The sequence below is a fragment of the Martes martes genome, assembly GCF_963455335.1.
Source record: "Martes martes genome assembly, chromosome: 2".
Taxonomy (NCBI): Eukaryota; Metazoa; Chordata; class Mammalia; order Carnivora; family Mustelidae; genus Martes; species Martes martes.
This window is the reverse complement of record NC_137889.1, coordinates 179,274,480-179,290,510: the sequence shown is the minus strand read 5'-3', so window position 1 is coordinate 179,290,510 and position 16,031 is coordinate 179,274,480. Positions and strand designations below refer to the sequence as shown.

The 16,031-nt window shown below is 49.0% G+C and overlaps 2 protein-coding genes across 2 annotated transcripts; both read right to left on the bottom strand.

The window, feature by feature from the left end:
• Positions 1-4,241: 4,241 nt before the first annotated feature.
• Positions 4,242-8,513, bottom strand: ZAR1 (zygote arrest 1; the record flags this gene model as incomplete). The annotated part of the gene is made up of 4 exons (XM_080796901.1): positions 4,242-4,385; positions 6,009-6,083; positions 6,165-6,257; positions 7,539-8,513. The coding sequence occupies 4 exons, from the start codon at positions 8,511-8,513 to the stop codon at positions 4,242-4,244; spliced, it is 1,287 nt and encodes a 428-aa protein (XP_080653027.1).
• Positions 8,514-9,920: 1,407 nt separating this feature from the next.
• SLC10A4 (solute carrier family 10 member 4) lies at positions 9,921-15,696 on the bottom strand (the record flags this gene model as incomplete). Its single annotated transcript, XM_080797013.1, has 3 exons — positions 9,921-10,433; positions 14,079-14,289; positions 15,101-15,696. The coding sequence occupies 3 exons, from the start codon at positions 15,694-15,696 to the stop codon at positions 9,921-9,923; spliced, it is 1,320 nt and encodes a 439-aa protein (XP_080653139.1).
• Between the last annotated feature and the right edge of the window lie 335 nt (positions 15,697-16,031).

The window sequence follows — 16,031 nt, the reverse complement described above, 5'->3', positions numbered from 1 at the left end:
GCTATTCTCATTAGAAAAGTTAACTTATTTTACTCCATAATTATTATAGAAACTGTAAAGATTAAAACCAGTATTGTACATTGGTGCAATGCAGTGTTAGACAAGAACAGGTGTACAAAGCTAAAGAAAAGATTGCGGTCACTGATGGTAGCATACATGACCTGCGGGCCCCGAAGTCTGCAGAGAATTCAAGAAGAGAGATGCAAACCCATTTTTCTCTGTTCGTGTTCAGGACTCACGTGTTTCACCCAAAAGGAACCTGGGGCTATGGGGGAAAAATGAAAGGAAGCCGGAAGACTGACTACCAAACATGCAATATACTTACTCCTGTCGAAGTCCGTAGCTTAACACGAACTGGATTCTGTCCTTTTCTAAACAGCATTTTGTAAAAGAAATGAATGTAGTCCCACAATTCCTCTGATTTGAAAGGAACACCTTGTATTTTTATAGGCATCTCTTATCCACTGTGACTTTCTTTTAAACTGGGCTCTGGGATTCCAGAGTTTAGAATGTAGAAATGAAATGCTTATAGCTTTGCCTTTTCTTGGGGGTGTGGACCCTGCCAGAAATGTAATTATGCTCAAGTGCATTAATTGAAGGCACTGTGCAGGCCGTTGGACTGATGACTCAAGTTCTGTCACCTGTAAAATCCAGAACTGGTCACGGCACATTCATGATCACTGTATTTTTTGACCCTGATAAACACACACACACACACACACACACACACACACACACACACACACACACAGTTATTTTAATGGTGTTCTGGTACTGTAAATGGTGTCCTTTAAATTATTTAATAACTTCGGGTGTGGGGCAGGAAGAGAGGGATGGTGTCCAGAGACACCCCACACTTTACATCCTATCCTACCATCCCCTATTTTCTCACCCTCCTTATATCCTTTTTGTTAAAATAAAAAGCATTGTAGCTGCTGGTTTGTGTTGTATTTTAAGGATGAATGATTATCGTGTACAGCATGCAGAAACTTGTCAAATATTATCCTCATCCATAAACATACTTCCCCTAAGAGGGGGAGAACAAAGTTGAGAACAAATCGGGGTGACTAATTAATTGCCCAAACCAAACCTTTAAACAGTTGAAATTTCCTTTCCGTGCTGATGTAGCTCAGTTGATTAATAAGTAAGGTGAATACACCTACAGAAGGCAGAAGGCAAATATAAAGTAAGCTTGTCCATTTGCAATCGAGTTTTCCTAAAACCTATACTAATTTGCCCCTCTGAATCCAGAGTTTGCATTTAGCAAAATATACCAGATGCTTAATTTATTAAATACCATATGTGGTTCCGGACAGAGCTGTTTGTGCTCATACGACCTTTCTCTTTTGCCCACCAAGTTGATCATTAGTAAGCTTGTACAATAACACCAAGAGAAAAGCTCTGGCAGTCTTTTCATTCTGCTTCTAAAATAGGAAGCCCCAAGTGTTTTGTTTTTTTGAAACACAATTTAAAAGATATTTTCTTCTTTTAGTGATATAACACAGGGGGTGTAGTACAACCCACACAATCTACCTTAAATTTAGGAAATAACCATTCTCTTGGAACAAACTCACCAAAGCCAGAGTAAGTTTTCCTTATTTAGGTCCCGGAGCGCTGCTCACACACCATGCCGGCATATTCTAAATGAAAAGAAAGATATCAGAATCAATGTAATTATAATTGTACTTCGAGGCATTTAAAATATTTATCAAAGTAATCCACGGTCGCCTTAGAATCACTGGACACCCAGAGATAATGTATCCTGGGGATTTCCTTCTAGTCAGTCATAACGTCTGCCTTGCGACACACACACAAAATTCCCTTAGAGTGTGACAGTGCTAATTGCCAAAATATCACAACTTTTAGAACGATATTTTTGTGCCACTTTGTGCAATGCACACTAGATAAAACCTACTTTGGTCCTTGCTTTCCTCAACTGTAAAACGTTAGCTGCTCTATTAGGAAAAGTAATGGCAGGCTCTTTAGTTTGAAGAATGATTTAACCACCCATATTAATAGACTTGGGACTCTTTAGCAGGTATAGTTCTATGGTTCCCTCATTAAATAAGTGTTTACTTGTTTACGTGTTTGCATGCCACGAGTCAAGTAAGTTTCCTTTCCCTGTCCCTTCAACCAAATCTGTAGGAACAGGTGTTCGATCACCTTCCCCCACACCTAGAGTGGTCATTCAGCTCTTTGGTCCTACCACCATTTTATCTGATCTTTGCAAGTCTCCTTACTGGTTTACAGGCAGCCACTGTGATTATTTCTTTTTGAAGATAAATGTGTGTCCTACCACAGCTTTAACACCTTTTAGTGAATTCAAATGGCAAAGACCAGTCAGTCCTCAGGGAAAGTCTAAAAAGTCCTCCTAGTCTACGCCTACCAGTGTCACTCGCCATCATGCCCATCCCTGTCCCCCAGAGTATTTGACTACTTTGGTTTCCTTCTGGTTTGCTCTACCACAGGGCCTTTGCACAGGTTACCTTGGTCTGAAAACTTTCTCCTTCCCCTCTTCACCTAAGTTCACCCAAACTTCAGGCCAGCCCAAGTGTCATTTTTCAGGCAAGCCTTCTCTGACCTCCCTAAATCTGACCCTCCATTATAGGCCCCTGAGTAGTTCTTATGTGACAAACTCCATGTTACCTGTTTTTAATGTAGAAAATAACGGCCACCTACTCACTATACTGGAAGCTGCAGAAGGGCAGAGCCACGTCTGTTTTTCTGAAGTATAAGGCTGACTCAAGCAGTAGTTTCCATACTTTCATTCCATAAGCAACACCCAGGATGCTTGCTAAGTGCAGGCAGTGATTCGGTAAGGATAGGGGCCTCAGAATCTCTCTTTACAAGCACCTTCCCCGGTTCGTGTGGATGCAGAGGAGACTTCCCATTGTTCAAAGGGTTCTAGAGACCTCAGATTCATTTTAGGTTACTTTGTTTTTTAAGATTTTATTTATTTGACAGAGATCACAAGTAGGCAGAGAGGCAGGCAGAGAGAGAGGAGGTAGCAGGCTCCCCGTTGAGCAGAGAGCATGATGTGGGGCTTGATCCCAGGACCTTGAGATCATGATCTGAGCCAAAGGCAGAGGCTTTAACCCATTGAGCCACCCGGGTGCCCCTTTAGGTTCTTTATGCCTTAAATTTGTCTACACCCACCCATCCAAGATGTTAACAGACATTTCTGCATACTTCCCTCTAAAGTCGTAAGCGTTAACTTAAATGGGAGGGTTAGAAAATTGGAAGGAGGCATAATTAGCACCTGGTTCCAGTTATTGTGGTTTCTGTAACAAACCAGTAATCCTCAACTCTGATACCATTAAAATTCTGAGGCACTAGACAACATGCCATCCCCAACCAGGAGAGCTCTGGGAGCAGGTCCTTCGGGCTCTCTTGGCCATCATGTAGGCAGCTAGCAGGCACGGACAGGGTGAGAATTCCTGTGTTAGTCTGCAGTTACAGAGGTGCAAGACAAAAAGCCAGCCTACAGCAGTCTGTTAACTAACCTGAAATCTTAACCTTTCGAAGGCCCATTTAAGTTACCACCTGAAGTCCAGATGATGAAGTTAACAGCTTAAAGAAGCTGCCCTTCGCCACCTGTAGTCTCTCTGTGAAATGGTCCGTGTCTTTCCGAGCCTCCCCCACCATAGCCGCTAGCCCAAAGGCAAAACCCTCACTCTTGGGACACCTGGGTGGCTCAGTCATTAAGCCTCTGCCTCTGGTTCAGGTCATGATCCCAGGATCCTGGGATCAAGCCCCACATCAGACTCCCTGCTTAGCGGGGAGCCTGCTTCCCCCTCTCCCACTCCCTCTGCTTGTGTTCCCTCTCTTGCCATGTCTGTCAAACAAAATCTTTAAAACAAACAAACAAACAAACCCTCACTCTCTTCGTACATCAGGGCTGGGCTCTGCCTCCACCTCACCCGGAAAAATGTTACTTTAATGGTTAGGTAGCTTTTCAATCACCATCTTGTTAGAAGCTTCGGCCCTACAGCCACACGTAAGCAGTAAACCTCACAGTGACAGATGCAGACTCTTAGCAGAAAAGCTCTCCTGAACTTACAAAAAAACCTTATGCAATTTATCGTTTTTGCAGTACTTTTATTTGAAGGCTTTATCAAAAATACAGCCTTGCATGAAGTATTTTTGAGAAGGGAGAGGCAGAAAGGAGCGTAGAGAAAAGCTAACGTGTCTGCTCCGTTAGCTCACGTTCAAGTAGGACCATTTCTGTTTTTTACATTCATTTAAATGATATACTTGAAGCTGAAAGTGCTGTCACAGGACAGGCGCTTGCCTTTGCATCTCCCACACAAATCTTGACGATGGGGCCTTTTAGGGTCAACGTGGCGAACTTTTACAGTGCAGGAACATCTAGTCTGTTTACAACTCTGCAAAACCAAAGTGAGAAGCACAGGAGATAAGCCCGTGGGGACGTCCTCAAACTTCCAAGTTATTTTTCTAGTCCATTCGAATACTTACGGAATGCACTCTAAACAAGGCCCTGGGCTAATTTTGCTCTGTCTGCACCCCTCCAGCAAGGACAGGATAGGATTAAAGGGTGCTCAACCAGGTGCTTGTGCTCTCACGTTGTGTAAGATTCCGTGTCGACTTGTGGAGTCGCTCTTGAAACACCATTAGAGGGAAAGCTTTCTGCCCTTGAAGGGTGGAGAAGAATCCGCCCGGGGCAGGGGAGTCAGACAAGGAAAGCTAGGAGGGGAGGCTAGCTACTAGGCCAAGCTGGGAATCCAGCCTGGCGTCCGTGGACGTGAACCTGCCTCCCCCACACGCACCTGCTGCAAATGACCTTACGCGGACACCAAAAGCGAAGCAGCACCCCCGGAGCCCCGGGAGCAGGGCGGTCAAGGCATCCTACTTTATTTAGAACCTGACCCTACTCTGCCCTCATCTAAGGGAGTCTAAACCGTTTTCTCCATGCTTGGGTTTTCTCTTCCTACCCTAGCCAGTAAGGCCTCCAATGTCCAACTTGAGGAAAGTGCGTGGATTAGGCTTGTTAGCTAACACATCAGGCTCCACTACTGAGGGCTAACACGTCATCATCTCAGGGTCCCAGGATGGAACCCCACATCGGGCTCTTTGCGGACCATGAAGTCTGCTTCCTCCTCCCCTCCCCCGGCTTGTGCTCGCTCTCTTTTTCTCAAATAAAATCTTTAATAAAATAAGACCTACAGACCATTTATCTCTTAAAGAAAAGTTCAGTCACTTTTTTCCTGAGATTCTCTAACTCCCTTCCCACAGTGCAGTGCTTAGTTTGCTTAGTTAAAAAATAAACCGGCCGAAGGCCTGGGTGGCTCAGTTGTTAAGCGTCTGCCTTCAGCTCAGGTCATGATCCCAGGGTCCTGGGATCGAGCCCCGTGTCGGGTTCCCCATTCTGCAGGAAGCCTGCTTCTCCCTCTCCCACTCCCCATGACTTGTGTTCCCTCTCTCTTGTGCTGTCAAATAAATAAAATCTTAAAAAAAAAAAAAAAGTAAACCGGCAATGTCACTCATTAGCCCCATAAAGGTGGGCAGCTTAAATTCACTCTGGAACAAATCATCCTCCTTTTGCAAGCACTGGGAAAGACTGAAACTTTCAAACCCCATGCTTATCATTAAGTATCCTGACTGCAGGGTGGGCTTCATATAAGGCATTTGGGCAAAACAGGCAGCCTCGTGGCAGTAGAAGGCATTCTAGGTTTTTGACCTATTTTCTCCCATCAGAGAACCAGGTAAGGTCAACATTCTTACATGTTGCAGGAAGGGGCCAGCATTTCAGGAGGTTAACATAACCAAGACTTGCAAGGATAGAAGGAAACAAGACAACCCCCCACACACACACCCAAAGGCCGGGTTTCCCTGTGGTTGAGTAGTACTCGTTCCCCAGTCCTCACTGAAAAGCTGTCAAAACCCAGGTAACTAGGAACCTCTCCTCGCTCAGGATACATTCGAGAAACTCCACCAAAGCCCTCTCCCAGTTACCCAGTTCAGACACAAAAGGCGAGTATTCGATTTACTTGACAGGTGATATCCTCCACTCGGTAAGGGTTGTAAGACTTCTGACAAGTTCTGCAAAACTGCTTGAAGTAAACCTGTGCGGAGAGAGGAAGAACGTGAAGCACAGCCCTTTTGACACCTGGGTCAAAAGAGGCCGGTTCCGCAGCGTTTCTTACCTTGCTGGTGCCCTGCACACACCACACGTAAGCACTCTCCCATCGGATGTTGCAGTCCTTGCAGTGGTAGTAGCCGTACTTCTGCTCCAAGAACTGAACAGAGAGACGCCAGGGTTTAACTCACGGGAAATGGGAACTAGTCTTCATTTCACAAACTAGGAAGGGACCGATTTGCTACTTAAAACTGGCAGCCTCCTTCCAGATCATGGAGGAAAGTGGGCTCACGGTTTTGCCCATTAGTCTCCACAAGGTAGTGATCAGGTGACCTGGTTTAATCAAGCACATAAGCAAGCAGGAGCCTAAAAAAGCTCATGTTGCAGATTGGTTTGGTTCTTCAGTTTCCAACAATGCTAGGAGTCTCAACTGGGGAAAAATCAGAATTCATATTTAACTTGAACTGAAGTACACGGTCTTAGTCTTAAGCTCCAAACAGGTGTTTGGAGTTAGGCCTTCAAGTGCTCTCCAAAGTTCCTGCCAATTCTAAAGCAGTTTCATGGGTGAGCAAACATAGGTCCAGGAAAGTGAGGAGGCAAGCGCACAAGCGTGGTTTAAATTACACGCAGCTTCGGTCGAACTTGACTCTCTCCCTCTCTCCTCCCTTGCCCCCAATAGCCCTGGGCTGACAGTGGGAAAGACCCCAAAGGAGGCCTCCAGCGCTCTCACCACCTCTGCCCTTCACTTCCCTGCCTCACCACTGCCCCGCGCGCACTCAGCAAGGGTGAGCGGACCCACCGCGCCTGCTGCGCTCGGGCAGCAAAACCCAAGGGCCCCGGGGGCGTTAGCAATGCTGGGTTTCCGAATGGGGGTACTTTCTAGGAGCTAGAAAAGATCCCAAGGGAGGCACGTCAAGAGCTCTAGCTTCCAGGAGGAGCTTGGGGCATTCGGCCAAGCATCAGGGGAGAGCCGACCAGGCCCCCCGTCACTGACTCTTGGGGCTTCTCCCGCAGTGAATGCAGACCGGGGAGTCGGACCCGCGGGGAAACGACTCTCGTGCCTGCACGTTCCCCTTAGGATGTTCTGCTGCGAATCCCTCCTAGATCGTCCAAATGAGGAATGAACACCTGACTACACGTCCACGGTCAGGGTTTTGTTTTTGTTTTTAACAGTAAATACTCTCGAAATACGAATGTTACCAGGGCGCCCGTGTTGCGATCGCCGCCAACAACAACCGCGCGGCACTTGCCAAATTCTGCTGCGGGGAAAGGACGATCCCCGGCCGCTGTGCGCGGCTGCGAAAAGGCGCCCGGACGCCGCCCGCCTTCAAGGGAGCGGCACCTCCGCGGGTCGCGCGTAGCCGGGGGGCGAGGGCCGGGGGAGGCCACACGCCCGGGGCTCCCCGGTGCCCGTCAGCTCCCGCGGCCGCCCGGGCCTCACCTGGAAGCGCGGCCGCTCCTTGGCCTGCTCCGGGCTCCGCGGCGACGACGTCTCGCCCGCGGCGTCCTGGGCGCGCTCCAGCGGCGGGGGCGGCTCCGGACCCCTGGGCGCGCGCCGCCGGGCCGCCTCGCCTGCCCCGCTCTCCCGCGGCGGCAGCCCGGGCCCGGCGGCCGGCGGCTCCCAGCTCGTCCGCACGGCGGCCTGGGTCCCGACTTCGTCCCCCTCCTCTTCGGGCCGCGGCCGTCGGGGCGCCTTCCTCGCCGACTCCTCTCCCTCCTCCGGACCTCGGGGCCTCGCAGGCGGCGGCCTTCGCTCTCCCTCCGGCGCCGCGGGCCTCTGCTCCCCGGCCGTGCCGTCGGCGCCTTCCGGGAAGGTGGTGAGGCGGCGGGAGGCCACGGGCGAGTACACGGCGACGGTGCGCTGGAAGCGTACGGGCCGCGGGGCGCCGCTCGGGGGGCTGCGCTGCTCGGGGCCCCGGCGCGCTGGCTGCGGGGACGCCGAGCCGCCGCCGCCCGCCCCCGCCCCCGCCGCACCCTCGAGGCCGGGGCCGGCCGGCGCCGCGGGGTCGCGGGTCCTGCGCAGCAGCGTGCGCCGCCCCAGCGAGCACTGCACCGAGGCGTCGCGGCGCGGGTTCACCTGCACGGCCACGTCCCGGCTGCCCGCCCTGCGGGGCCGCGCGCCCAGGCCCGGGCCCACTTGCGACAGCAGGGCCATGAGCTGCGCCCGCTGGTAGCTGTCGAAGTACTCGGCGGCCGTCAGCTGCCCGCAGCCGGGGAGAGACGACGCGGCCGCCCCAGCGGAAGAGGACGACGAGGAGGAGGACGCGGGAGCACAGCCCCCGCCCCGGTGCCGCCAGCCACCCCGGCCGGCCGCGCCCTTGCCCTTGGCGGCCGGCGGGTAGGGGTACGGGTACGAGTAGGGGACGCACGCCGGGTACATGTAAGCGTCCAGCACCTCATCCCCCAGGGCAGCCATAAGCGCAGCCCGGGCCGCTCCCGCCGCCGCCCTGCCCTAAATAGGCAGCCGTGCGGAGGCCGCCTGCCGCCCACCCCACCGCCGCTCCCCGCGCTGCGCGGGCCCCGCACCCTGCCCGTCACCCGCTCGAGTCCCGGAGTCCCCGCCTAGGCGGCCTGGCCCAGACCTTCTCTGCGTGGAGGGTTTCCACACCCGGAGGTCCGCACAGATACCCTTAGAGGTTCGGGAAAGACTGCTTCCTTTGTGTTGCAAGAACTGATTTGCAAGTGAGCTCGCCCGAGGTGAGGCGGGTCCCAACAAAAGGGCGCAATCACCGGGATTAGCGGGGCCAGGTGGTCCCCATGCCTGGATGACTCCAGGTGTCTGCGCTGCCGGGGAAGCTGAGGCGGAGCTGGGGGCCTCTGTCAGGCTAGTGGGCAGAAAGGCAAAGGTCTGGGGGAACAGCTTTGGGCGCGCTACCTAGGATCTCAGATTCTGGTCTAACTATCTCAGAGCTGCTCTGAAAGTCCACACCTTGCACCCTTTCGGGAACTCCCGAGGGAAAGCACTCTAAGGCACCCACATCTAGGCTAATTGTTTTCTCTCCTGGAGCTCGCTTTCTCCTGCCCTCTACCCCCCACCTCAAGTGGGTACCGCGAGGTACTGATGTCTATTGGGGTAGAGAGTACTACAAATTTTCCTAACCCAATTATCCCTCCAAAAGAGCATTGATTTGCGATGTGTGCATGAATGCAGAAACCAAATCAGTTACCAGCTGAGAAGAAATGCCTTGTTCCCTGGAAAAATGTTAGCTGTCCATTACTGATCGGTATCAGATACACGTTAATGTATGTTTTGTGTTGATTTGACACAGGTTTGACAATAAAATACTGTATTTCATTGTTTAGTTGACCTGTTTGGGGATTTTTTTTTTTTAATACAGGTCAAAATTCAACACTGTCAGATTTTCATAAATTGAGCAAGCACTTTGTTTTTACAATTACATTAAACTCAATTATGCTTTACAAATTGCTTTACAAATTATGCTTTACAAAAAAAAATAGCTTGTTTTTACTCATATAAGATAATGCACCAAAATTCTACATTTCCAAGACCCTGTTTTCTAAGAGCTTACATATTCGAAAGAGTCATAGAAACTGGTATTGATAAAAACTAAAGAGCACATTGAACATGTTCAGGCTTTACTTTAGCAGTCCCAGGTGCAAGTTACATTATGACATTGATTTGTAATTTGTGAAAACACGTGGTTAATATGCCAATGCAACCTTACAATGGGAAGATCATAATTGTGACACGTATGATAATGGGAACCATTTGTTATCCTTTATGTAAACCATATTCACTACCACAGACCATAACTATGAAGTAATATTTCAGTAAGATAGAAGCTCCTCTGTATCTCCACGTTCAGAGAGAAGTCTGAGTGGTTTCCATCATAATTAAATTATCAGCTTTCACTGTGCCATAGGAAGTGTCTGCCATTTCCTCTTCTTTCAGTTTCTTGTAAGAAATATCTGTATCTTCATCTTCATCTAGAGGATCCCGCTTGTGCAATATTTCACTTCCATACACTTTATATATTAAAACCAAAATCCCTGCTTCTGCAGACTGGAAAAGGGCATAAAGCAAGGGAAACATGTACATACTTCCTATGAATCGTGGTGGGAAGGCCAGTTTCAGAATAGCAGTACAGAGCTGCACATTCTGACTCCCCGTTTCCAGGCATACAGTCCTCCTGCAGTTGGGTGGAAGATGGAAGAGAGTAGCTAAACCATAGCCTGAGGCATAGCCTGCCAAAGGCATAAAAATCGCTATCATGTAAACACTTGCGGGGATACTTGCCAGCAGTTCAGGTCCTAACATAGTGCCAGTCATTATGAAAAGGACCACCAGCGTCACTAGCAGAGACCACAGGGAAACCTAGTAACAGAAAATGAACAGACAAACCATCAAAAATAGGATAGCTGAAAAGGAATTCAGGCAAGGGAATCCTAGGCCCTTGGAAGAAGAGACACATCGAGTCTCACCTCCCGCACCACGGAGATCCTTGCCATAAGTAGTCTTGGACAAAGTACTTCTGAGGATAGGTGGGTCACCTCTTCAGGATGAGTCTGTGTCCTTGTTGGACAGTTCTAATGGCCTGCAGGCCTTCCTTAGGAAGAGTGACAATCTGCCTTCCCTAACAATTAGTCTTTATCTTGGATAGATGCTCAGGAACAGCACAGACCAGACTCCTGTTTAAAAAACAGGAGGTCAGGAGGTCCTGGGTGGCTCAGTTGGTTAAGCCTCTGCCTTTGGCTCAGGTCATGATCCCAGAGTTCTGGGACCAAGTCCCATGTATAGGGCTCCTTGCTCAGCAGGGGTTCTGCTTCTCTCTCTGCCCCTCCCCCCGCTCATCACTCCCTCTCTAGCTCTCTTGCAAATAAATAAAATCTCTAAAAATAAATAATAAATAATAAAAATAAATAAATAAAATCTCTAAAAAATAAATAAACAGGAGGGGAGGGGTGCCTCAGTTGAGCATCAATTCTTGATTTCAGCTCAGAGCACGATCTCAGGGATCAAGCCCAGCAATGGGCTCCTCGCTGAGGACGGCGCCTGGTTGGGACTCTCCCTCTCTCTCCACCCCTCTTTTTCTGCTTTCTCTCTTTCTCTAAAAACCAAAACCAAAAACAAAACAGGAGGAGAAGTCTACTCTTCTTCAGGCACATTGTCTCCAGCCTTTCATATAGCTCTGTAGTGGGAGTCTGGACTGTTCTGAACCTGTGTTTAATTGGTGAGTGTACCTCTTAAAAACAGGGCTCAGAATTGAGCCCAGCCCGGCAGGTGTGGTCTGATGAACAGAGTGATCAGATGAACATTACCTTTGCTGAACAGGACACCATGTTTTCCAGAAGAAATTAGTTCTAGTTTTACACGTGAGATAAAAAGCTATTAAAATTTATGAAGCTTACATGTGATATTTTCAAACCTAAAAATACTTCACGTTTCAGAGAATTGATGGTGATATTGAAACAAATGACCGACTCTTAGATTATGCAAGTGAAAAATGTAAACAGAAGATGTGAGGAATTCTTTGTGATTCTGAACACCCCCTTTTTCATCTGTTCATGAGAAACCTCCCACCTATAAATCTCTAATGATGCCCAAAAATGCTTACATATAATAGATGGATTTTAGATGAGGTATAACTGAATGTATAAGACATGGCATCGTCTTGATGTCCGACTAGTACATCTCACTCATTTAAGTAAGACAAACTGTGAAAACAGTAAGGGGGAAACCTAAAAATTCCTCTCCTAGTCTCCTTCAAATTAGTCATTAGCTAGTTTTTGTTTTGTTTTTGTTTTTGTTTTTGTTTTTTAATGGGGGTGAAGGGTGGGAGGGGTCTGCGCAGGAAAGCAGAGATCCAGAAAAACAGTTGAAGTGTTGAGTCTGGTTTGCTGGATATCTGGGGGAACCCCCTTCGGAGTCTGTGGGATTGGCATATAATTTATACTCCTTTAAAAATTATTTAAAATTTATCTGGGCTGGACAAAAAGTCTATGCTAGCTGGTGCTGAAATAATTATATAAATACTCATGCTCCAAAGGTACAATGGGCGGAAACCAAACTGTTATAAATCAAACTTTTGTTAAGTGCTCTACACCCAATGAGGGGCTCGAACTCATGACCCAGAAATTAAGAGTTGCATGCTCTACGGACTGAGCCAGCCAGGCACCCCTGAAGCCTTTTTAATACTAAGATGTGTGTCCACATCAAAAGCTTTGACAGGAAATCTGCTTCTTCATTGTAAAAATACTGGCTCCAAAGTTTCTTTTAAACTATTTTAAATCGTTTGGGTGACACTGACATTGAAGAATCATTTTAAAGTGTTTGCAAAAGTGTAAAAGTGTTATAAAGTACACTTTATGAGTGTTCTGGTTAAGGAGTAGGAATCGGTTCAGCTTAAATTCAAAGTGAGCCAAATCTTACCAAATTGTCTATTACTTAAATATATGTATCTGTTTTCAGTATGGGAATAGCTTATTTGATTGACTTTCTCTTAGAATTCCTAAGGTTTGGCGGTGCCTGGGTGGCTCAGTGGGTTAAGCCTCTGCCTTCGGCTCAGGTCACGATCTCAGGATCTTGGGATCGAGCCCAGCATCAGGCTCTCTGCTCAGCGGGGAGCCTGCTTCCCCCTCTCTCTCTCTGCCTGCTGCTCTGCCTACTTGTGATCTCTCTCTCTCTCTCTCTGTCAAATAAATAAATAAAATCTTAAAAAAAAATTTCCCAAGGTTTTATGGTATTAGCTTAATGATTAAGCTTAATAAGTTCTTAATGCATTTCAAGATTATTTGTAGGTATATTATATATGTAATATATAAAATATGTGTATATTTTCATGTATATATAAATTTATTACATTCAAAATATATATGTTTCTATAGAGCATAATTTTTTTACTCAAGACTGGATATATGAGTACAAAAGAACCCTTTATTTTTATATTAATAAAAGTTAGCTTCTCTGAATAATCAGATTTTAGATACATCTATTATTTATTTAAAATTAACTTAATTACTATAAGTAAAACACAAAAGATTATGTCTTCTTAAATCTACATAATTGAAACACTGGAGAAACTCTTTTCACTTGTCTAAATGAATTTGCCTGTGCATGAATAGTAATTACTTATGCATTTGGAGTAATTTCCCAAAATGTGAGTCGAGTCCTAGTCATGGTTTACTCTTACTATTTTTGAGTTTTCAAAGAAAGCTTGGTTGACAAATATTTAATTTTTTTCTCTAGTCAACTATTACAAAATCTCTACTTCTCAAAAAGCACCAGTTTTTTTTTTTTTAAATAAAGCCATACTGGAAATAGTGTACAAAATAATAGGAATTCTCATCCTTTCACTAGCTTTAGAAACCATATGCAATACTGCAATGGGAAAGGAAAAACACACAGATTTACTAATGGTAATATATTCTGCATTATCTATCCAGGACCCAATCTTATTTTGTGCTTTAAAGCCACTATTTCGCATATTCTATTGCTGCAATGTGATTTTTAAATTACTTTTGGTCTTATTAGTGTCTCTTTATAGAAAATAAGTAAAACATTTTAAAGGAAACTTCTCCAGAGTTTCTCAGAATTAGAGTTCCACTTTTGAAAAATATAGTAATGCATTTCTAAAATACTGGACAAATTCAACTCATATAATTGTATTTCCCCTGCTTTGATTCTTAATAATGCACGATTTGTTAGTGGAAAATATGTTGCCGATGAATGGCACGGCTATCTCTTTCCCCTGTGATATATTTCCTCCTGGGAATACTAATAGCTTTCTTTCGCTGTGTTTAACTAAGCTTTGTCTTAATTAAAGCTATGAGTTTTTGAAATGCCAAAAGATAGAAGTTATTTTGTGGCACAAACTTTTTTTTTTTTCTAAGTTATCCATGCAAGGGTTGCCAAATTTTCTTCCGTATCCCTCTTTCCCAAACTTCTTAACATTTCAGCCAGCGGTCAGAGACCATGGACTCTCTAAATACATAAAGGACATAAAAGGAAGAGCGACCTTACCTTCACGATGTAGTCCGCCACCCGGTTGTATTTGTACCGAATGAACACCCCCAGGCCAATAGGGATGAGGGTTCCGCAGAGAGTTAGGGTCACTGCCCCCAGTGGTAGTAACTGCACCAGGGGGGTGTTGATCCAAGCCCGGCTATAGATCCACAGGCACAGGGGCATCAAGACTAGGGCCAGAAGGGTGGAGGAGATGGTCATGATGATGCTGCAGAAAAGGCAATGGACAGAATTCAGAATGGGCTCTGCGCCAAGAGTCTCTCTTGCACATTGGGGAACCTCTCTCTTGCACACTGGATAGAGGAGAAAGAAAGAGACTTCAAGTCTGGAGCTTGAAGTGTGGGGAGAACTCACTTCATCCGAGGGGAGGGCCAAGAGAACGGCACCTCTTAACCCAACTGAAACAGGGACGGGGCGGGGGGGGGGGCGGAATCGGAGGACGGAACCCCAGGATTGGGGGGTACGATCTGAGGACGGTTGCCCTGGCTTTATAAAGCCTATTGAGCTGGCCACAGTCTGGATGATTCGGAGGGCAAAGAACAAACATCTTCCTTTCTTTTTGAACCCTCCGAAACACCCTGTTAGACATGGTCAAGCTGCTGGGCACGACCTGTTGGACTGAACTCAATCATATATTCCTCTATATGAGATCACCTTCGTTACTGGGGCCAAGAGCCCTATTTCGCTTTTGCATTTCCGGCGAGACCTGGCTTCAGGCTTCTCAGTTCCCTTTGTCTTCCTGAGGCCGAAGACCTCCGCTGACAGCCCAGCCCTCAGGGAGGAGGGTCGGAGCGCCGTCAGAGCCGCTCTGTCCCCACCTAGATCTTTCCCCCTCCAGCACCACCCTGCGCACATCTGCCTTGACTTCTCAAGCCCGGGCTCTTCTAAAGTCAGCCTCTCCCCGCACGGCCTTCCTCCCTCTCCCACGCCTCTCCTTCCTCTCGGCCCCGTCTCGAACCCACGGCTGAGCGCGGCTGCTGGGGATGCGAGAGAGGCGCAGGGACCAGACAGCTCCGTACCTGAGGTTCATGTCGCCGTCCACCAGCAGGGACATGAGGTTGGAGAGATTCCCGCCGGGACAGCAGCCGCACAGGAGCACGGCCACGGCGGCCACCTCGTTCAGCGAGAAGGCCAGGGCCAGCAGGAAGGCCAGCAGCGGCAGCAAGCCGAACTGGCAGAGCGCGGCCAGCAGCGCGCCCACGGGCCGGCGGACGTGCTCCCCGAAGTGGTTCACGTCCACCGTGCAGCCCAGGCCCAGCATGGTGATGCACAGGGCGGCGCCCACGAACACGTTCAGCCCGTGGTTCAGCGGCGTGTCCCAGAACGGGGTCTGGGGGTGCGCCCAGGGGTGGGGGAACAGGGACGGGCCCAGGCTGGCCGGGCCGCCCGCCGAGCCGCCGGCCGTCGGCTCCGGGGTGGACGCGGGGCCGGGGCTGAAACCGACGCCCGGACTGGGCGCGAGACTGAGCCCGGGGCTGGGGCCGGCGCTGGAGGTCGGGGCGACGGGCAGGTCCGAGCCGGGACGCAGGCTGCTGGCATCGGGCGACAGCGTGTAGTTGTCCGGCTGCAGCGAGGACGGGCCGAAGAGCAGCGTCGCGTTGTCGGGGCCGTCCATGGCGCTGCGGCGGGAGGCTGCGGGCCTGCGGTTCCCGGGCCCCGCGCGCCTCTCCCCGTCCCGCGGTCGCCGCCGCCGTCCGCCCGCCCGCCTGTCCGTCGGTCCGCGGCAGCAGGCGAAGCTCGGTCCCCAGCCGGGGCTGCGCGGCGCTGACGTCTCCGCGGCGTCGGGGGCGGCGCGGGGGCCGAGGGGCGGGGGGTGGGGGCGCTCCTCCGCGGGCGGCACTTAGAGCGCAGCCCCCCAGGGTGAGCCCAATCGCTGCGCCCCCGCGCCGGGCAGGCCCCGCCCCGCCGCCGAGTCCCTCCTTTTAATCACCAGTAAGTGGTTCTGTTAGA